This window comes from Bombus affinis, chromosome 9, assembly GCF_024516045.1.
Source record: "Bombus affinis isolate iyBomAffi1 chromosome 9, iyBomAffi1.2, whole genome shotgun sequence".
NCBI lineage: Eukaryota > Metazoa > Arthropoda > Insecta > Hymenoptera > Apidae > Bombus > Bombus affinis.
The window spans coordinates 11,296,327-11,315,472 of record NC_066352.1 but is presented as its reverse complement, the minus strand read 5'-3'; the positions used below and the strand labels follow the sequence as shown (position 1 = coordinate 11,315,472).

The 19,146-nt window shown below is 41.2% G+C and overlaps 1 protein-coding gene and 1 long non-coding RNA gene across 8 annotated transcripts; one reads left to right on the top strand and one right to left on the bottom strand.

The window, feature by feature from the left end:
- The first annotated feature begins 6,577 nt into the window (after positions 1-6,577).
- LOC126920580 (1-phosphatidylinositol 4,5-bisphosphate phosphodiesterase-like) lies at positions 6,578-18,650 on the top strand. Of its 5 annotated transcripts, XM_050731185.1 has the most exons (20): positions 6,580-6,870; positions 11,070-11,124; positions 12,582-12,810; positions 12,958-13,017; positions 13,389-13,526; positions 13,770-13,849; positions 14,172-14,307; positions 14,390-14,490; positions 14,595-14,761; positions 14,907-15,117; positions 15,186-15,444; positions 15,747-15,947; positions 16,057-16,261; positions 16,334-16,491; positions 16,570-16,776; positions 16,844-17,216; positions 17,279-17,431; positions 17,494-17,671; positions 17,755-18,205; positions 18,294-18,650. In XM_050731185.1, exons 3-20 carry the CDS (start codon positions 12,640-12,642, stop codon positions 18,360-18,362), a joined length of 3,318 nt encoding a protein of 1,105 aa, XP_050587142.1. In that variant the 5' UTR covers positions 6,580-6,870; positions 11,070-11,124; positions 12,582-12,639; the 3' UTR covers positions 18,363-18,650. The 5 variants fall into 5 exon arrangements, with proteins under 5 accessions (XP_050587137.1, XP_050587141.1, XP_050587142.1 ...); XM_050731180.1 differs by having other exon boundaries at positions 6,578-6,870; positions 16,057-16,491; XM_050731183.1 differs by lacking the exon at positions 6,580-6,870 and adding an exon at positions 10,245-10,263 and having other exon boundaries at positions 16,057-16,491.
- Positions 6,693-9,729, bottom strand: LOC126920589 (uncharacterized). 3 transcript variants are annotated; one of them, XR_007712008.1, is made up of 2 exons: positions 9,568-9,729; positions 6,693-7,618 (listed from the first exon to the last, which is right to left on the bottom strand). It is a non-coding gene; the product is annotated as an uncharacterized LOC126920589 (long non-coding RNA). The 3 variants fall into 3 exon arrangements; XR_007712010.1 differs by lacking the exon at positions 9,568-9,729 and adding an exon at positions 7,722-8,672; XR_007712009.1 differs by lacking the exon at positions 9,568-9,729 and adding an exon at positions 7,859-8,672.
- Positions 18,651-19,146: the final 496 nt, after the last annotated feature.

Sequence of the window (19,146 nt, the reverse complement as noted above, 5' to 3'; positions counted from 1 at the left end):
GACTAATTACATTCGACGCAAAGATTCGCGCAGTGTTATCCATATTGATCATCGATCCTTCCTTTTAAAAATTTTTATCGACGTCTTTCGCGACATATTCGACAGGGCGATTTATCTTCGTTCACGATATTGACAAGCTTACTAGAAAGCATATTCCTTACAAAACAAGAAAGAAGCGTTGGAAATTTAAATGGCGAGCGATTTGCTTAATCTAAAACCGACCGGAATTCGAACGGGCGAAGATCGAACCTGAAATTTCAAGAAACTCGAGGATGTGATAATGCGAATGTTAAAATGAAAGTCACGGGCAGGTTAAAATTTAAATGAAATAGAGGAGGACGCATTCATAAAAGTAATAGAACGAGGATGTCGAGCAGAAGACGCGACAGACTTGAGGATAAAATTGCACGCTGTCTCCGCCATTATATAGCAGCATCGTACTACGAAAGTTAAAACGATGAAAATAAAGAAAACGAGGAGAGAAGTTTGTGTAGCAAAAAGTTTTTCCATTTATATATTTTCTTAATCCGTTGCGGTCACGCAAACTGGTTTCCGATATTCCTAAAAACTTGCAATCACGCTACGCATATCGAATTAAATGGAAGTTTAACCTGCATGTGATTTCAATTCGTATCAATCGTATTCGTATAGATGAAAAGTTATTACGTAGAACGTATTTCTCGCGCAACTTAGTTGATCACGGGCGATCCGATATTAGCCTTTTAGATGTATGCATAACGATGGTTTGTCACATTTAAATTGATCGCATCGAACCACGCGTCATATTCAGCCCTACGATATTTCGATCATCCATTTACTCAATAGGTGGCTCGGGATATTTGTTGGAATGCAAATTCCACAGGGACGTTTCTAGTAAAATAAATAGCAAACGATGAAATTGTAAACGGACCAGGACAAATTCCATCAAGGCCACGGACCGTATCACAAAATGATGGAAAAACGGTAGATATCCGAAGAATCATCCGACAATATTTAGACAACGTTAGGGAAAATTTTCACGGTGTTTATCAGAGGTTCGTCCGTGGTAGATGCATCTCATGATCCATTCGGTAAGAGAATTTCCTGTGGGGCCGTGTTGCTCCGCCGCTGTTAACTTCGCCTCTGGGGAACGAATTTCTGTATGATGTGCCATGTATGCGTCCAATTTAAACAGCTACCGGTTACACATCTGTACGACGCGCGTCGTTGCCTTTCTTACGCGTCAGCCAACGAGGGTGCTTGCGCAATATCTAACGTTTAATAACGAATTAAATTCCGCAAACGAACGCTGTCGTCCTACCCATGGGGCCATTTTAGAAAAACATCGAATATCGATGAAAGCAGCGAGTGAAGACGCATTCGATCCGATCTTTCATTATCATCAGCGATGGCGTGAAACGACAGAAAAAATAGTGGCAGCTGAATAAAATCACCATGGTAATATATTCGCCAGGGATTTGTTCCGAAACGTGGCTGCATGTAATATAATATTCGATACAATAGAGTTAAACTGCTGTGAGTTCGATTCGTTCGTTCGTATTCGAGTCGAACAATACGTCTTCATCGAAGATTAAATTTGCTACTGACGGGTATGCATGTAACGTTATGAAAATAGTAGGACGGCGAGCAGAACAGCCATCACAATTTGTCGATTTAACTTTGAAATTGATCGACAAAAGTTACAAGTAATCGCGAATACCGTGCAGTTGCGTCGGTTTTTTAAAAAATTGTACGATTACTCGAAGCCCGTTCTCGGGTGAAATAGCAAATTAAAAGAAAGAAATGCTTTTACTTTGTCACGGTTGCACAAGTGTTTCCATTTTCCTTTACACCGACCCATTGCAAGATGCTAGTAATTACAAACGAAGGTATCGTGTCGTAGAATGAAGGAAGAAAGCAATTAAGTTAATACAGTAAATCCGATGATTAAACGAATGCGCCATCACTTACATGGTAGTAGTTAGTAGCTGGTCTAAATGACTCATTACACGTAGTAATAATTTTCTAAGGCTCATTTCGCGTGTCGCAGAAAGCCTGGGAGGTGTAGAACTTAATACGTTCAATCTTCTGTACTTAATGTCACGCTCAAGACAAGCGGAGCACGGACAATCCGATTTCGTCGTACTTTACTTTTTATTCTTCTCGGCTCCATTAAAAGGTAATTTTGAAGCAAATAGTATAGTTGGCCATTGGCGGTGTGGATCGATCGAAACGTGAAACGTTTCTATTAAAGTATTCAGAGAAATAATCGAATCGAAAGTTCTAAGGTTTGCAGAAGTCTCGAAACTGACATAAGTCACTGGTTCATATCAGGAATGAACAGGTCACTCGGTTTTACTCTCGGATCGAGTCATCAAGGAAGCAAAGCAATTACGAAATAGCTTCGTCTCCTTCCGAAACACGTTCCTCGAGGAAATGTACATGCGGATGCCAATGCAATGCATGTAACACGTGCACGTTACACGACGACACATGTCACTGGCAATGTGTCTCTACAAATTACGATTCTTAAACACACAGGTTAAACAAACAATATTATTTGTTGAATTAAAAGTCAAGCAAAATTGATAACGTTTCAAAAAGTAAAATATATGTGCATATCGAGAATAAACTTATGGTCGAATGTGAGCTTGGCGAATTCTCTTACGTCTCGATCTCTTAAATAACCATTTCTGCTTGTTTTTGTGCTGACGTCCAAGCATCACGCGCGCGCGCGCGGATGTACGAATCCTCCGAAATTCTACATGCATATTTTGTAGTCGTATAATTCGCGTCACTCGCGCATACTCTACACCAGCGGTTGTTAACGTTCTTTTGTCTACCACGGACCTCCTTTGAATAATCTTTTTTTGCCACGGACCCTTAGGACTTGACACGAAATTAAAATTCGTAATGTGCCAAATATGTGTGTTTAAAACTACTCAACGATATCTTCTCACGGAGGTTGAAACTGCATTAATAAATGAAGAAAATGCTCATCGACAATCTTTAAATTTTGAGAGAAGAGATTTACCAAAACATAAATAAGTAAATAAATACACGTACTAAATATTTTTTATTCAAATAATATAGTAATAACTTGCGTGCGTAAGGACTTTGTAACTCCCCGGAGGACCATGATCCCAGCAAGAACCGCTGTTTCATATCGTTTAAAAATAACGCTTAAGGCTGAGAAGATTTGTCTACAGGTGTAAACGAATCGTGTAAGAATTGATAAAGGAATGTATCGTTAATCCAGTAAGTGAATACAAGTGTACCGAATTTAATACATATACATGCATGCGCACAGTTGCACCGCAAACATAGACGATGGTCAGTGACACTTTGTGTAACATCAAAGGGAGCTCGGAATGCGAGTTAATTTTGTAGCAGGGGAGGCCGGAATGAGGGTTAAGAGAAATAGACGAGAAGGAAGAGAGAGCGAGTCGAGTAGAATGAGCGAGCGAGTGAGAGAAACGAGAGACGGTACCGAAAAAGGGAACTGCCATCCATATTCAAAACGAGGGCTTACACCCTGCGGTCTGCCGAGTTAGCCGGTTTGTCTAAAAAAAGAAGCATGCTTATTTCTCAACGGTAGCGATGGTATGCTCACTCCTGCGATTTGCTTTCCATGTTACTCTCTCTTTCAAAACCGGTTTCTCCTCTATTTATTTCCAAATTTGGAAAATGTATTTCTAGACGATACGTTCTTCTTCACCTAAGACGAGTATGGTTAATTTGTCAGACACGCGGTAAAAAAAGGTTTTTTTAAATAAATAAATATTTTCAAACATATAGATCACAAGCTGTATCGAAGAAAAATAATCGTTACGCGATACACTACATGTCTGTATGTCGCTGGAAACTCGGCATAAGTAAGGAAGGAAAGAAAGAGAAGCAGGGGAAGATGGGTGAAAAATGAGAAAAAGGTGGAACACTTTTTGCATCTGCCTTTGGTCCTGTGCCTGACAGAGTTCATGCAGGAATGATCTAACACCTGCGTTAAATAGCAACATTTTTCATGCATCTCTGAGATACGTCGTGACCTACGACTGAATTTTTATGGCAACGACTTTCGCGGGATTAAACGCGTTTCCACGTCAGCCGGAATAAAATTTGTCAGCGCGCAAAGTTAACGAAGCACGTAGGAAGATCTTATTAGGATACTAATCGGACCGCGCACGTCACACAGAACAGGAGTTTCTTGAGTGTATGGATCTTGATCGTATATTCGGTCGCGCGTACGTGAGATTCCTATTGTTCTAGAACGAAATTTCCTACAGTTGAAAAGCGGATTCAGATTTATGCGAAAACGTTTCTGAGTTACCGCGAATTCCTAGAGTGCCTAAATCGTTCGTTTGCTTCGAGATTAACCGAGTAACATCGATACACGATGTCTTTATGGAAAAATGAATTACGAGAGGATTGTCTTACAATCTGTAGTAAGTTATTTAGACGCCGTATAAAAACATCATTGAGTCCTTCTGCCGTTTAATTCGCTCTGGGATTACGGACACTGCACTTGAGCGTACTTCCTCCGCAGGAAAAGGTACATCCTCAACAGGAAAAAGCTGCTACCTAACATTGGTTTATTTTTCAAGACTGCAACCGTTTCTCGTATCTAGCTTCGTTGCATGAAATTTCTGCGCGACTGAGAAACTGATTACTAGCCAGTCGTACTGCAAACAAACGCATCGATAAGAGACATATTGATCAAAACGTGCAAAGAAGGTGATTTGTCATTCTATTTGACGTATGGACTCTTCCCGGACAAATAGGAATGGTCCATCGAAAGAAATTGTCCGAACCTGTATCGACCTCTAAAGTGAGAACGAGCAAGTAAAAGATTCCTCGACGTCATCGTCCAAAGCGATCAAAGGGATTTTCGGTCGACCAAACCAATACGAATCGTAAAGCCAAGTCCATTCATCTTCGTATACGGGACGATCGATGTTGGACATTTCTCGTCGTTACCGCGCTGATACGATATCTCGTTTCATAATTCACGTGAATTCGTTCTTATCGACGCCTGATTTCTGATACCGAATACCGACGTTTACTCGCGCCAAGCTTCACAGAGAGCGCGCCAATGTTATCCAGCAGCAATTGCGGGTTTTCGTCGTTTTCCAGCGTACACTCGCCCGATAACCGTTGTAATTGCTTTTCACCTTTCGTCGGTTTATCCATCGCGTCTCGTCGTCTTAACTCGATGCGATTCGATACAACTTTGACTCGCTGACTAGGTAACGAGGATTAAGGATAGTTTCGTATATAGGGCTAAAAGGTTTTAGTAACAAAGTTTCCCCTTCTATTAAGGTACACGATGAAGCACGTCGAAGCATTCTGCTGTACGTCAAAAAATTAGGAAACGCGAAGTTAGTTTCTCCAGTAAACAGATTTTCGTTTGAACGAACAAAGTTGCGTCGTTCCAGTACAAGTAGCAAGTTTTAGCTTTGTTAATGAACGAAATTGGTATTCGAGATGTCAACTTTCTCGATAACTGTGTATATAATCCGCAATGAAAGAAGAAGAAATGCTGGATCGATATACGACGACCGATCGTCATAATTGATTGGAAAAACGAGACACGCGTATAATCGGTTAACTAATTGTCTCGTAACAATTACGCATATTTTTGGATGCTACTACTCGAAGAATATGCTTCCAAACGCGTAATTGAGAAAGCAACATTTCAGTGACAATCAGTTACAAATTATCAGTGACAAAAGAGAAGGTGAAAAGTAAGCATTTGATCTTTCGCTCCAGATACTTGGTTAATATAATACAACGCGTTCCTATTTTATTTCTGTTACAGTGGCTGTAGATCAGAGTGGCAGGTATATTTACATATGATCTGTCTCCAGGTATAGATAGCTGTCTTCGTTTTATTCACCAGGAAGATATTTATATCTTCTGATTCACACTCCCATTATTTGCTGGAATATATTTGAGGATATTATAGAAACGTAAAATATATAATGTGAAGATCTTTCGCGCCCGAACGAATGTTTCACGGTAGCCTTGCAAATTTATATAACGCCATTCAATTTTGATAATAAGAAAAAATACTTGACCTGTAAAACCGCAAGATCTTTATACACAGAGATCCTAATTCCGATTAACCGTGGCCCGAATCCGAACGCAGAAATCCATGAAATTAAATAAGAAGCTTATTCGATTTTAAATAATTTCGAATATTAATTTTCCAATAAACCAACTTGTATGCTTTCTCGCTTTCCAATTAGAATTATACAAATATTCAGACTAATCAATCGTTATTCACACGCAGATTCTATATACATTTCAAAAAGTGCTTCCATTCAAACGTATTTCACGATTTCAGTTTCCCTGCCTCGAAGTAGAATCGCACCGTTCCTACTCGGACACAAATACATTTACTTATTCACCGATGTGATAACAGTAGCAACGAAATCGAATATTTCTTGGGCGTAATGCGATACCAGCGGAATCGCTACTTTCATTTCATTTCGTGACAATTTATTGCACGAAATAGTTGCCGTGCAATTCGAAAGGCAGGTACCGTTTTTACTAACCGAGTAAAAGCGAAGACAGAGCGGCAAGCTGTGTCACGGCGGCACATGCGCGCAGGAGAAAAGGACGGTATCGAGCCAGGCTAGTGGCTTGCCCGTCAACAGACGGTGTCGCACCGTCAGTTTCTTCCGCCGCGCCTGAAAGGCGTTCAGTGTCGAGTCGAAGAAACGCGCGCTTCTTCTGTAAAGTTCGTTCGTTTTTTTTTTTATTTTTTCGTGAGTAGAGAAGTCGAGTGCGTGGACACTCGAGTGTGCAGATCGGCGCAAGAGGAATCGTGATAGAATGTAATCGAATCGCCATGGGACTGTTGCCATCAGTCAGCCGGTAATTTCGCACACGGTAAGGCAAGACACCTTACAGAAATTTCGTTCACAGCATAGTACGCCCATGTGTGATTGTGAACACTCGCGCGCGCGCCTCTGTATATGTGTGTGCGCGCGCTCGACATCGTACACGACCGTTCATGGTTACTGCACGTCACAGGCACATTGCGTTTCATCCGGAACCTTGGACGCTTGCTAACCGTATAAACTATCGGTCGACGTTTTATAAATTTATGTGGAATCGAATGTTAGAGAATCGTCGAGCGTGGCATAGACGTAATTGACAATTCACAGACCTAGATGCGTATTCGATTTCGGAGCGAACGAACGTGTCGAATTTGTATGGAAGCTGTATACGATTCGATCAACTCGTTTCGTTCATTTCGCTCGAGACGTAATTGAAACGTTGTCCCAATAAACGGGATTTTGTCAATTGGATAACCGCTAACACAGAGCGTCATTTACGAGATACACGCGCGTTCGTCAACCGCCAGTTGTCTAAAACTATATACTTTCTTTTCTTTCTTCTTTCCTCTTCCTTTCTTCTTTTTTTTTTTTTTTTGTTTCTAATCACCTCATCTCTCCCGTTTCCTATTGCTCTCTTCATCTGAACGCTCCTCTGTCTCCCTTCCTCCTTCTTTTCGCCATCGGTCCTGCTTCTGTTTGTCTTCTCCGTGCGTTTGCGTACCGCTCATGCGTGCTGACCCACGAGCATTACATTCCGTGCGTTTCGCTTGTGTGACTTGTTTCGTGAGCGCACATTCCTAGAAAGCAAAACACATAGTCAGATAAACGTATCGTAGCAAGTGGCAAGCGTGACGAGTGCACGATTTGCTAATTGATAGCTGCGTCGTGCGACCAACGTACGATAAGACGTTAGGTAAGAATGTAAAAGAGGAAAAACGGCAAAGACTCGCACGACCCTGATTGTAGATTTCCGGAGGGATTTTCGAGGTCAAGGGAATCAGAAGCGTGATAGAGAAATGGTTAGGCAAATGCACAACCTTCCATGGAATGAGTTTGCCGAGAAACATCACATCCATTACAAGATATTGCCTCCTAGTCGGTCCCTTCGGCCACCTTACCATCCTCGATATTAGCTTGTCACCCACCATCAAGCACTTTATCTGCTTCTCTCCCCCTTCCTGCTCCTTTTTTCCTGACTTCTGACCTTCTCGCTGGAGGGGATTGGGCTTTACACGAGCATAGAAAATAGCAGCTTCGGATATTACGCTTGTTAGGCGCGAGGAAATGTAATTGCCGTCCTTCGCGGATATCTTCGTCGTGACCGATACCTCAGCTTCGCGTTCTTTTCGCAGATAATCGCGTCATAGTTTATCGAGGTCTTTTATTCTATTGTTTGGAAGTGTTTGGTTTATAAATATCCACGTGATATCGACCGTACTTGTTAACGAAACACAAACGAGTAGCATCGTTGACGAAGACTATAGACGATTAAAGATCCTACAACTTGTAAATAATTATACAATAACTTTTCGAGAAAAAATTCTAAATTTCACGAGACCCTTAAACTTCGCAATAACTTGCTAATGAATCATAGAGTTTTCTACGTAGAAATAACCAAATTAAAATTGTGTATTGACGAGTTTATGAGGTACCAGCGTCTACGACGGATAAACTGCGAAATAGTTGGAATTGAAGGCTGAAAGAATCGCGAGATCTCTTCCATTACTCTCGCTCAATACGGGTCATGACCCTCATTTATTTCCATTCTTCTTGAGGAGACCGGCCAACGTATTAAGCGATTGAGCGGTCAATGTCGCGCCTGCTCAACTCATCCTTCACCGGAAGTTATGTAATTACCGATCCACAAGCGGTAATTGAACCACGGTCACTCGTCGATTAATCTGGGGCGTGAAGAAATTCTCGCTGGCCATTCTCTGGGTAATCGCCTATGCTCCAAATTCAAGTAACACCGGTATTCATCGGCTGTGCAAATATTTTTTCACCATATTCCACTTATCAAAGTGCAAACGTTTACCTTATATTTACGAACGTGTGTACGTAACATGTAATGGCTAGTTCAGAGATAATGCTGTATTTTAAAAGCCTGTCGTGAAAAGCCGAGAGATGAAGCCGAGGAAACATCAAACTGATAGAACACACGCGTCTAGTCTGTTGCTTCCGATTTCTATTCATTCGTAGGAAGCTTTTATCGTACAATAATTTCATTCAGTGTGCGCGAGTTCAGGGTGAAGGCGTTACGTGATATTGCATAAGCGTGTAACGCACATAACTTGGATCTTTCATGATTCAACGAGATTGCTCGCACGATACATAACTTGTTTAATGGTTTTCGTTCGTGCGCCTCTTAAAATTAACACTCGCAGATTGTAATAAAACAATGTTATTTATATCAGCAATACCACTTCGCTCCACAGAAGGTTGAAGTTTCCATCGTCTTGAATAACTTTAATCGTGTTTGCTCATTATCTTTTTAAATACACTTAAAACTGAACGATGGACTTGGTATTATCGGAAGAATGGGATTATTAGAGTTAACAGGCTTGCACGTAGTTGAATGTTTAAACCTGTAAATGATATGTTAATCAAATACAATGAAAAAGTTACTATGGAGAAGTTTTACGATCGGCCGTTTCAGCAATGCCGTAGACTATCAACAAAGACACAAGATATTACGGCATTCTACGTTCTTCCGCTTCCACGACCAAAATACTCGATCACCACTTACCATTAAGTAAACTGAAGAGAATCGCGCGCTTATGATACTACGTTACATCTGCCCCTTCCTTGGAATTCGTTTACTGTCAGGCGCCAGAAACGTTTTCATCGTGCCAAGGAAAAGAAGCCCGGCACGAGCCGCACTCCTACATTATTTTCGTAACGCTCCTCTGTTTACGCACCGTCTTCGTATATATGTACTACAACCGGTTTATACAGAGATATACCGTGTAGTGGTGAGTCGAGCGTGGGGGAAATAAAATAAAACAACTACGACTATAACTATACGAACGAATTCGCTGTGTCGGTTCGCGTAATTTCTACAAATTTCATCGATTAAACCTTCGATGAATTATTACTTCTTAGAAATTACATTGCAATTACGAAACGTTCAACGTATTTTTTTTTATGTATAATTAATGACTAACGATGTGACGATGAATATATGAGTAAGTGTTATTCCTCTAACGACATGGACAGAAACCAGCATCAGCTTTGGCCTTTCTTTGAATATTTATAGCCAAGTATATCGTTTTTATTCCAAGTAGGGTCAGACTAGAGAACGTTCTGAAAATTCTAACACTCGGATATTTAGTTACGTTTCTTTACAGTCTTCTTCGCTTCTATTTTCTTTCGTGTTTCGCCGATCTTTGTTATACTCACGTTTGGTTTCATTCTACGCAGTCATTGTTCCTTCTTCTTAGAGGTATGTAAAGAATGTCTAGAGATTTAGGGTTAAGCTTTATTTTTAAACGAATACAGAGCTACGGAGGAATAATATACAAACGAATCGCGAAGGCATTTTTGTACGCATAGTACTCAATATAAATGCCAGACGTCATTAGCTGACTTTTACAAAGCTTCCTTTTGCGTCAATTAAGATAATGTTCGATAAAACGGGGCGGGATATCCGTAGACGATAGAGACATTGATAGGTGCTCGACCTTTCTCGTTCGCGAATGATAAATCCAGTTACCGAATGATAGTCAGTGTTGCACGAACGATAAACGTTTTATTAATTGCACTTCGTTAGCACTGCGTTTCTGTAACATTCATCGTCAACATCGGAGTTTTACGCGACAATAGCGATAGTAAATCACGATATATCGTTAAGCATTGCATCGCGTTATGGATAGTAAGTAGCGACTACCTGCGATTTTTCTTCTCCCAGGCAAAACTAAAATTCAGATGAGATATCGTATGTTGCATTTAATTTAGTATCGAGCGATGTTAGTTCAACTTTCGTCCATAAATACTTCGCACGTTTCCAAGAATCTGATGTATCAAAGATCGAATGGAACATGCACAGCTTTGTATTGACCGGAAACAGTGTAACAGTTAAAGAAAAACGATGTTTGACAGCGGCGTGAAATATCCACCAAAGTTTGATTATAAAGTTCCGTGAAATCAATTTGTATACCGATTGCTATGTATAGAATCTTAGACTTTGACTCTTTCCTTGAAATGTGCGAAACTGCATTTACCAAATTTATTCGATTTTTCTTGTCGTAGGTGTAGCGGAAAACTAAGATGTGCAAGCCAGCCAGGAAGAAACGTTCTTAACATCGTAAGTGATCTATATCGTCTTATTGCGTTGTTTGTTCCGTGCTTCGATGTCGTCCACAAAAGATAAAACTTTAGTATTCATTTATAGCGGGTTCTTTTGTATCGCCCGGGTGCTAGCAAACATGAATTTTAATCACCTAGAAGATAATAAGAGCCATCTCTGAACTCGTGAAACATAGCCAATCGTTCAGGATACATTTCCTGATACAGAGGCCGTGGTGTATTCTAGTATCGTTCTATTTTCACCTAGCCGTTTCTGTCTATGGTTCGTCCTACTTTGTAGCCAGGGAATAAAGGTCAATCAGTGCAACGATGCCAGTAAATCCTTTGCGCTTCGATACAATATCGACCGTTCGAAAAAACAGAAAACCTCACGGTTATGTAGCGTAACTTGTGCCGTGATTTCAAAAGCGGTCCATTTCGAATGGCCTTTGCTAAACGATCTAACATCCTCTATCCGAGCTATCGGTTCGACCGATCCGATCGTATTTCATTCCATCGTGAGAAGAACAAAGAAGACGTTCCCGAACAGATGCTGGTAATATAAATGCATAAGATGCAAGTTTTCCAATGTACATACAAGAAAAATGGGTTGAGAAATTCGGTTAACTCTGTCCCTTGAGAGAGCAGCCGGCATTCGAAGCTGAGAAAATAGCGTTAAAGTTGCCATGAATCGTGTTTCCGAAGCCGATAGTAACAAAACTGATGTTCTCGTAGATTTTGCGGTGTCGCGATGCTCGATTTGTCCGCAAAGATGATTCCCTATCAAACGAGATTTCGCCATTAGAAAGCCAACTAACGTTGGATGTTTCGCGTTGAACGGAGCTTCCCGTAACCAGATCAACGTTTAATTGGATTTTGATGCAGGTAAAAGGGGCCAAAGCACGTATTGCGTTCATTCTCTCGGAGGTTAACACTCAATTGAGGTTGGGAGAATACTATTAAGGCAAGGGGCACACTACGTATACGCGAGTTAATCGAACCAACGTATCGATTGGCGCTCCATGTGTAATGCCGCACGTTTTAAATAAATGAACAGCATCAAAGAGTAACCGCACAGATCGTTTCGTATTCCACGGCGCGCGGCCGACTTTCGTAATCTTTGGAAGCTTTCGTAATCTTTGGAAGCTTTCGTAACCTTTCGGAATCGGTAATGAGCTAGTGCGATGGAAACGACACGACGGACCTTGCAGTTTGTTAAAATTACCGCGATTAGTAATTTCAGGAAATTTCGTACCGAAGTCCACGTGGCTAGACGAACTTAATAGTAATTTAATAATTACATTGGGTGAACAAAATCTATAGATCTGTTACACTCGAAAAGTGGTTCATCTCTTGCGAGTAGATACGATCGGGAAATCTTTCTTTCGAGGCTTGCAAACGAATGAAACGTAGGATGGTGATAAGCGGTGTTACAATTTCAGAATTGTTTAATAAAACTGTTTAAACCGTTGATAGGAATTGGACGAAACCTGACGTGTGTGCGACTTGACACGGTCAAATTGGTGCAAAAAAGATGACGAAAAGGTTCGAGTTCAATTGGCAGATCGAGGTACCGCTAGCGCTTCGTCAGGGATGCGTGTTCGATCGGTGGTCAGAAGAAAAGGACAACACGGAGCTCGAATTAAACTGCATGTTTAAGGTCGATGAATATGGGTTTTTTATCTATTGGCAAAGCGAAGGAAAGGTGAGTGCACTTTCTTCTTACATCCGATTCTCAGCGTCCGCTTGAAAAGAGACTGTATCTCTTTCGTTGCAACGCGTCGTATAGAAAATTGAAATGCGAGTATATTATCTAATTATTCAAGTGAGTCATATTTTATTTCATGTATAGGACGGAGATGTGATAGAGTTGTGCCAAGTGAGCGATATACGCGCCGGTGGATTACCAAAGGTAAGAATGTCTTTTCCTTTGAGCAACGCGAATGATATGAGACAAAAAAAAAAAAAAAGAAAAGAAAGAAATTGTAGCATATCTGGATTTTTATAAATTTATTTGACGAGTGCAACTGCATGTAGCAATCGATGCACTAGTGGTGCGAACGTTTGCGTTTCATTTCAAGGGTTTACAAGTGTTTTGATATTTCGATATTTGGGGTGTTCCACATGGAAACACGTTTGGTACGATGTCCTATTAAGAAAAAGCAACAATGGGATACTTGATCGACGATATATGCGTTTTTTCCTTTTTCTTTTTTTTTTGATATTTTATTTAAGCTCTAAACCGAGTAAACTATTTGAAGACCATTCTCTAATTTTATTCAGGATCCAAAATTGTACGACAAGCTTCTCACGAAACACGGAGAGCAGTTAGAGGAGAAATGTTTAACCATCTGTTCAGGCGTAGATTATACCAATATTAATTACCAGCATGTCGTCTGTCCGGATCCAGCGACGGCTAAGGTAAATTTACTCGATATATAATCTCAACTGTTTGATTATTCTTCTGAAAAATTAGTAAACGAAGTAAATCGACCTGTAAATTATCGAATACTTGGTAGTGATAAGATTACTCCGGGCGACATTCGTCAAATTAGAAAAAAAGGGCGTATTTAAATGGATCATGAAAAAAAACTTTCCAATCCATTGGTTAAGCAATTATTATCATAATCAATAAGCCCACGTGTTTGCTGTGTCCTATGACAGATATGGCTGGATGGCGTACGATCGATTACGCACAACGTGAAAGCCAACAACGTTTGCCCGCTTACATGCTTGAAGAAACAGTGAGTTTACTAATGCAATTACACCTACACAATTGATCGTAAATATGATCGCTATGAAATAATTAGCCAGGGACAATTTCCGGTGGCAGACTATTTATTCGCGGTATTGATTTTAGACTTTTCCATCCCAAGTTCCACCGTGAAAACTTTTGTTATATCCGACTTTGCATGTTGAAACTTACATTGCGTAAGAGAGCGTAAACGCGAGATATTCTTACTCCGAGAAAAGAAAACGTTTCGTGATTTCGTGCTTTTTCGAATATAAACGAGAAAGTTAAGCGGAACATTGTTGAAAAGTAAAGCGTTGCTTGCCATGTTCCAGCTGGATGCGGCTTAGAATGTTGATCGATCCAAATGGAAAAGTTCCGGTGAAAGTGGTCGCAAGAACTTTCGCATCTGGAAAAACGGAAAAGCTTGTTTATCAGTGCCTCGCCGATTTAGGCCTATCTAGCGGGAAGGTATTTACAAACAAATGACTTGCACACAGCGTGCAAAAAATCCTGTGGTACGTTTATTAAAACTCTGATTACGACTTCGTAGAACGATGTCATCGAGCCAGAGGATTTCACGTTCGACGCATTCTACGCGCTCTACCACAAAATTTGCCCGAGGAATGACATAGAGGAATTGTTTCAATCCATGTAAGTGCAGGAAGTATAATTTTCGTACGTCATATTTCCGCTATTCGAGATTGATTCGTTAATATACGCAGAAACGATGGTTTATTTGCATTGAATATTCTCAGCACCCAGGGCAAAGCGGACACAATCAATTTGGAACAACTGGTCACGTTTCTAAACGAGAAGCAACGGGATCCAACTTTGAACGAGATCTTATATCCGCTGTACGACGAGAAGAGGGCGTCAGAGATTATAAACGATTACGAACAAAACGAAATAGCGCGAAATCAAAGTAAGATTTTTACTCGATGCGTCGTATCTTGCTTTCCAAATTTCGTGGCCTTCTCCGCTAAATTTTAATCGTCGATCGGCTACGTGTTCGAGTTAGTTTGTACCTGCGAAATGCCATCCTTTCAGAAGCAATCACGTCCTTTCAGAAACGATGACGAAAGATGGTTTTATAAGGTATCTGATGTCCGATGAGAACGCGCCTGTTTTCTTGGACAGGCTGGACGTCTACATGGATATGGACCAACCATTGGCTCATTATTACATTAACTCGAGTCACAATACGTATTTGAGTGGACGACAATTTGGTGGCAAAAGCAGCGTTGAGATGTACAGACAAGTGTTGTTAGCTGGTTGTAGGTAAGTTTAACGAGAGTAAAAGTTGCTCCACCCAGATATATTAGAACGTAGCGTTGTTCCTCTCCAAGGTGCGTCGAATTGGATTGTTGGGATGGCAAAGGAGAGGACGAGGAACCGATAATTACACACGGCAAAGCTATGTGTACGGACATTCTCTTCAGAGATGTTATTTACGCAGTTCGAGACACTGCGTTCGTCACGTCGGAATATCCGGTCATTCTTAGCTTCGAAAACCACTGCAGCAAGAAGCAACAATACAAACTGGCGAAGTACTGCGACGAAATTCTAGGAGACCTGCTTCTCAAGGAGCCTCTCAAAGAATTTCCCGTGAGTTTTGCTCGTCGGTCTCCAATGTCTTACGATAGTTGCTTCGACGGCGAAATGTTTCATCGTATCTCGTGATAGAAAATTAAATACGTCAATCGAAATCGCGAATTCTATCGATAGACAAGAATAACGCGATCCCACTCGTTGTTATCGGAGGTTATCTCTGCTACTCGGTACAATATGTTCGAGTACTCGTGATTAAATTACATAGGCATGTTTTAAGAGATAGAAACTACACACGCGAGATCAGATATGGAACCAGAAAGAGATATTATATATTGATATATGGTTTGATAAAACAGCTAGAACCAGGGATGCCCCTACCACCGCCCAGCATGCTCAAACGTAAAATTCTTATAAAGAATAAACGTTTGAAACCCGAGGTGGAGAAGCACGAGTTGGAATTATTTCGGCAAGGTCAATTTGTCATCGAGGACGAGGTCAAAGAAGATGCGAGCGCACCACCGTCTGTGGCAGCGGTCGTCGAGCAACAAACGGTAAAGGTAATTTCAACAACCTTGACAAAATTATCAGCATGTAACTTGCAACATCCTCCTTCTATGTCGAGTCGAACGAAATGGTTTGCCGAAAGAAAAATCGCTTATTTTTCAGGAAGAGGTCTCGACAGCTGAGTCCGTGGCGTCATCGACGACTGGTAACCAACAACAATCTAGTTCTAGCACAGGTTTGGGCGACACGCTGGAATTAGCGGTGGTTCAGCCGTATACCGGAAGTACAACAAATGTTCACCCATGGTTATCCTCTATGGTCAACTATGCTCAACCTATAAAATTCCCGGGCTTCGATATTGCCGAACGTAAGGCAAAGCTTTCCCTCAGTAACGCGCTTAAAAGAGAGAAAAGATTGATGTACGTGCCCTCTTGTACAGAAAAGAATATTCATCACAATATGTCTTCCTTCGCGGAAACCGCTGGCCTGAATTACTTGAAGACGCAAGCCATCGAGTTCGTCAATTATAACAAGCGTCAAATGAGCCGCATTTATCCGAAAGGCACTCGAGCGGATTCATCGAATTATATGCCACAGGTAATTTTTGCAACAAATAGATCGCGAACACAGATGGCCTTTTCACGTATCGTCCCAACGATCGATCATTGAAAATAGGTCTTCTGGAACGCTGGCTGTCAAATGGTGTCGTTAAATTTCCAAACCGCGGACTTGCCGATGCAGCTGAATCAGGGAAAATTCGAGTATAACGGTTCCTCTGGTTATCTACTGAAACCGGATTTCATGAGACGAGCCGATCGAAGTTTCGATCCTTTCGCGGAGAGCCCCGTGGATGGTGTAATAGCTACACAATGTAGCGTCCAGGTATTTCGCAATTCCATTCGTGTTGTAATTCGAAAACATTCGTGGTAATTTGCATTCGTGTTGGCAGGTAATCGCGGGTCAATTTTTATCCGATAAGAAAGTCGGAACGTACGTGGAAGTAGAAATGTACGGTCTACCGACAGATACGATTCGTAAAGAATTTCGGACAAGAGTAGTTCCAGCGAATGGCCTGAATCCCGTGTACAATGAAGAACCTTTTCTCTTTCGAAAAGTCGTCCTTCCCGATTTAGCAGCCTTGCGATTCGCGGTTTACGACGAATCCAACGGCAAGCTGCTAGGTCAAAGAATCGTCCCATTAGACGGTCTGCAATCAGGATATCGACATATATCTCTGCGAACCGAGGCAAACTTTCCCATGTCCTTGCCAATGCTGTTCTGTAATATCGAAATCAAGATTTACGTACCGGATGGCTACGAAGGTGAGCTTCGATGACGCTATCAGTCGTTGAGCAGGTGATTTCATTCGAGTTTAATTTCACAGGATTTATGGACGCGCTCACGGCACCACGGGCCTACAAGAAACCTGAAAATGCGTCGCAAAATAAAATGCGTGGCCTTGGAATAGAAGAGAGCGACAGTAAAGGACATTCTGATTCCATGCCTGCTCATCACCGCGAAGTACCTAAACCGCGAGGTAAACGATTCGGACGATCCACGTTGAACACACGTATTTACAGGCTCGTTTTTTTTTCTCAGAGGAAATGAAATTCAACCCCATAACGGTGGAATTGTTGCGACAAGAAAAGGGATACCAAAAAGTACTGAGGAAACAGCAAAAGGAATTGGAATCCCTGAAGAAGAGGCACCAGAAAGAGAAACTCGCCGTCCAGAAACAACATTGCGCTGCGATAGAGAAGATCATCAAAGGAAAAAAGTATGAGCAATTTTTAGCGCTACCGGGCACGTTCGGACGAGAGATTCAGCTTTCTTCGTTTTCTTTGTTTCTTGTTTCAATAGCAAAGCGGAACTTTCGAGAGACCCGACCGTTCGTCGCGAGGTTTCCGAACAAACTGTTCAATGGTCTCGATTGGCGGATAGGCAACGACGCGAGGAACGTGACCTGGTACGTTCTCATTTGGAGGAACGACGGAATAGCTTGCGAAAATTATGCGTGGCTGCTCAAGTGGCCCAGCAAAAGCAACTTACTGCACGACACGAGCGCGAGATCAAAGAGATGAACGCGAGACAAGCGAGACTCTCGGTAGAAAGTATGAGGGAAGTGATGAACGATAAAACGTTGAAGACTCGGGGAATCAAGGAGGGTCGGCTTAGAGAAAAACAGCAGAACAACACGAAAAAATTTATGGAAGAGAGAAGAATCGCACAACTGATTCAAAATAGGGAAAAAGAGAAGTTGAAACTCATTCATGAAAAACAACTAGAGGAATTGCAGAAAGACATGAATGCGGTAAATGAAATATCCTTTGCGTTGTACTAGTCCAGAAAATGCCATCACGTAAATTATATTAAGTATATATTTGAATAACGTATTTTAGGTTATGGATATGTACAACAACGAGGAAATGGAATACGAGTTGGGTCCTAAAACCGAATGCTACGTGTGATGGCCGATAGATTGACCAAGAAAGTTAGGAAAAAGCTGAGGTGCTGCTGTACTCGGAGAATCCGCTCTTAACGTTAATTACAACTGGAATTGGGATCAAGCCTCGTTAGCTATCGTTCTCAGTATCCTGAGAACCGGAAGCAACAGACAAACCGCGTTATTCGTACTCTAGTTCATTCTCCTGAATATTTTTTTATAAGAGAAACATCTTGTAACTTCATACTCTCCGTCGTCGCACGAGCAAGTACCTAGACTAAATAAGGGAGTCAATAAAAACTAAAATGATCTAGTCAAGTTCTTATATTAATAAGTATATATATTATATATATATTATATATTTATTATACATATTATAAGATATAAATGAGAAACGGATCACACAGGTCGAGCGTGTCGTGTGATTCGTCGATTTCAATATTTTTCGATTGTTAACGCTATTATTGAATTCTATCGTACCGGGTGCGTGAGGAAAGTGAGCGACTGTACGAGCGCGTGTATTTCATGCCTAATGCCAAAAGGAATTTGCCACCACCGTGACGATTCTTTCGCTATATTTTACTCCAAACAATGCTTTTACGGTCGGACATAGTCAGATTATACGCCAGTGGTGGTGTCACTGGTGTCATCCGCCGCGATTAGAGTATTAGCGTCCCAACTATCGAATGATCTTGATTCATGATCGAGCAGGTACTCGTTTTTTGGAGGATACGTTCATTTTCTCCTATCTCGAAGGAGTATCCTCGTATGTATGGTCCAAAGTCGTAACGTCATGAGCCAAAATAGTA

Coding starts and splice junctions, on each gene's coding strand:
- LOC126920580 (XM_050731184.1), top strand. CDS start 12,640: ATGACGAAAAGGTTCGAGTTCAATTGGCAGATCGAGGTACCGCTAGCG. Junction 13,018..13,388: donor GCGCCGGTGGATTACCAAAG/GTAAGAATGTCT, acceptor AATTTTATTCAG/GATCCAAAATTGTACGACAA. Junction 18,206..18,293: donor TGCAGAAAGACATGAATGCG/GTAAATGAAATA, acceptor AACGTATTTTAG/GTTATGGATATGTACAACAA.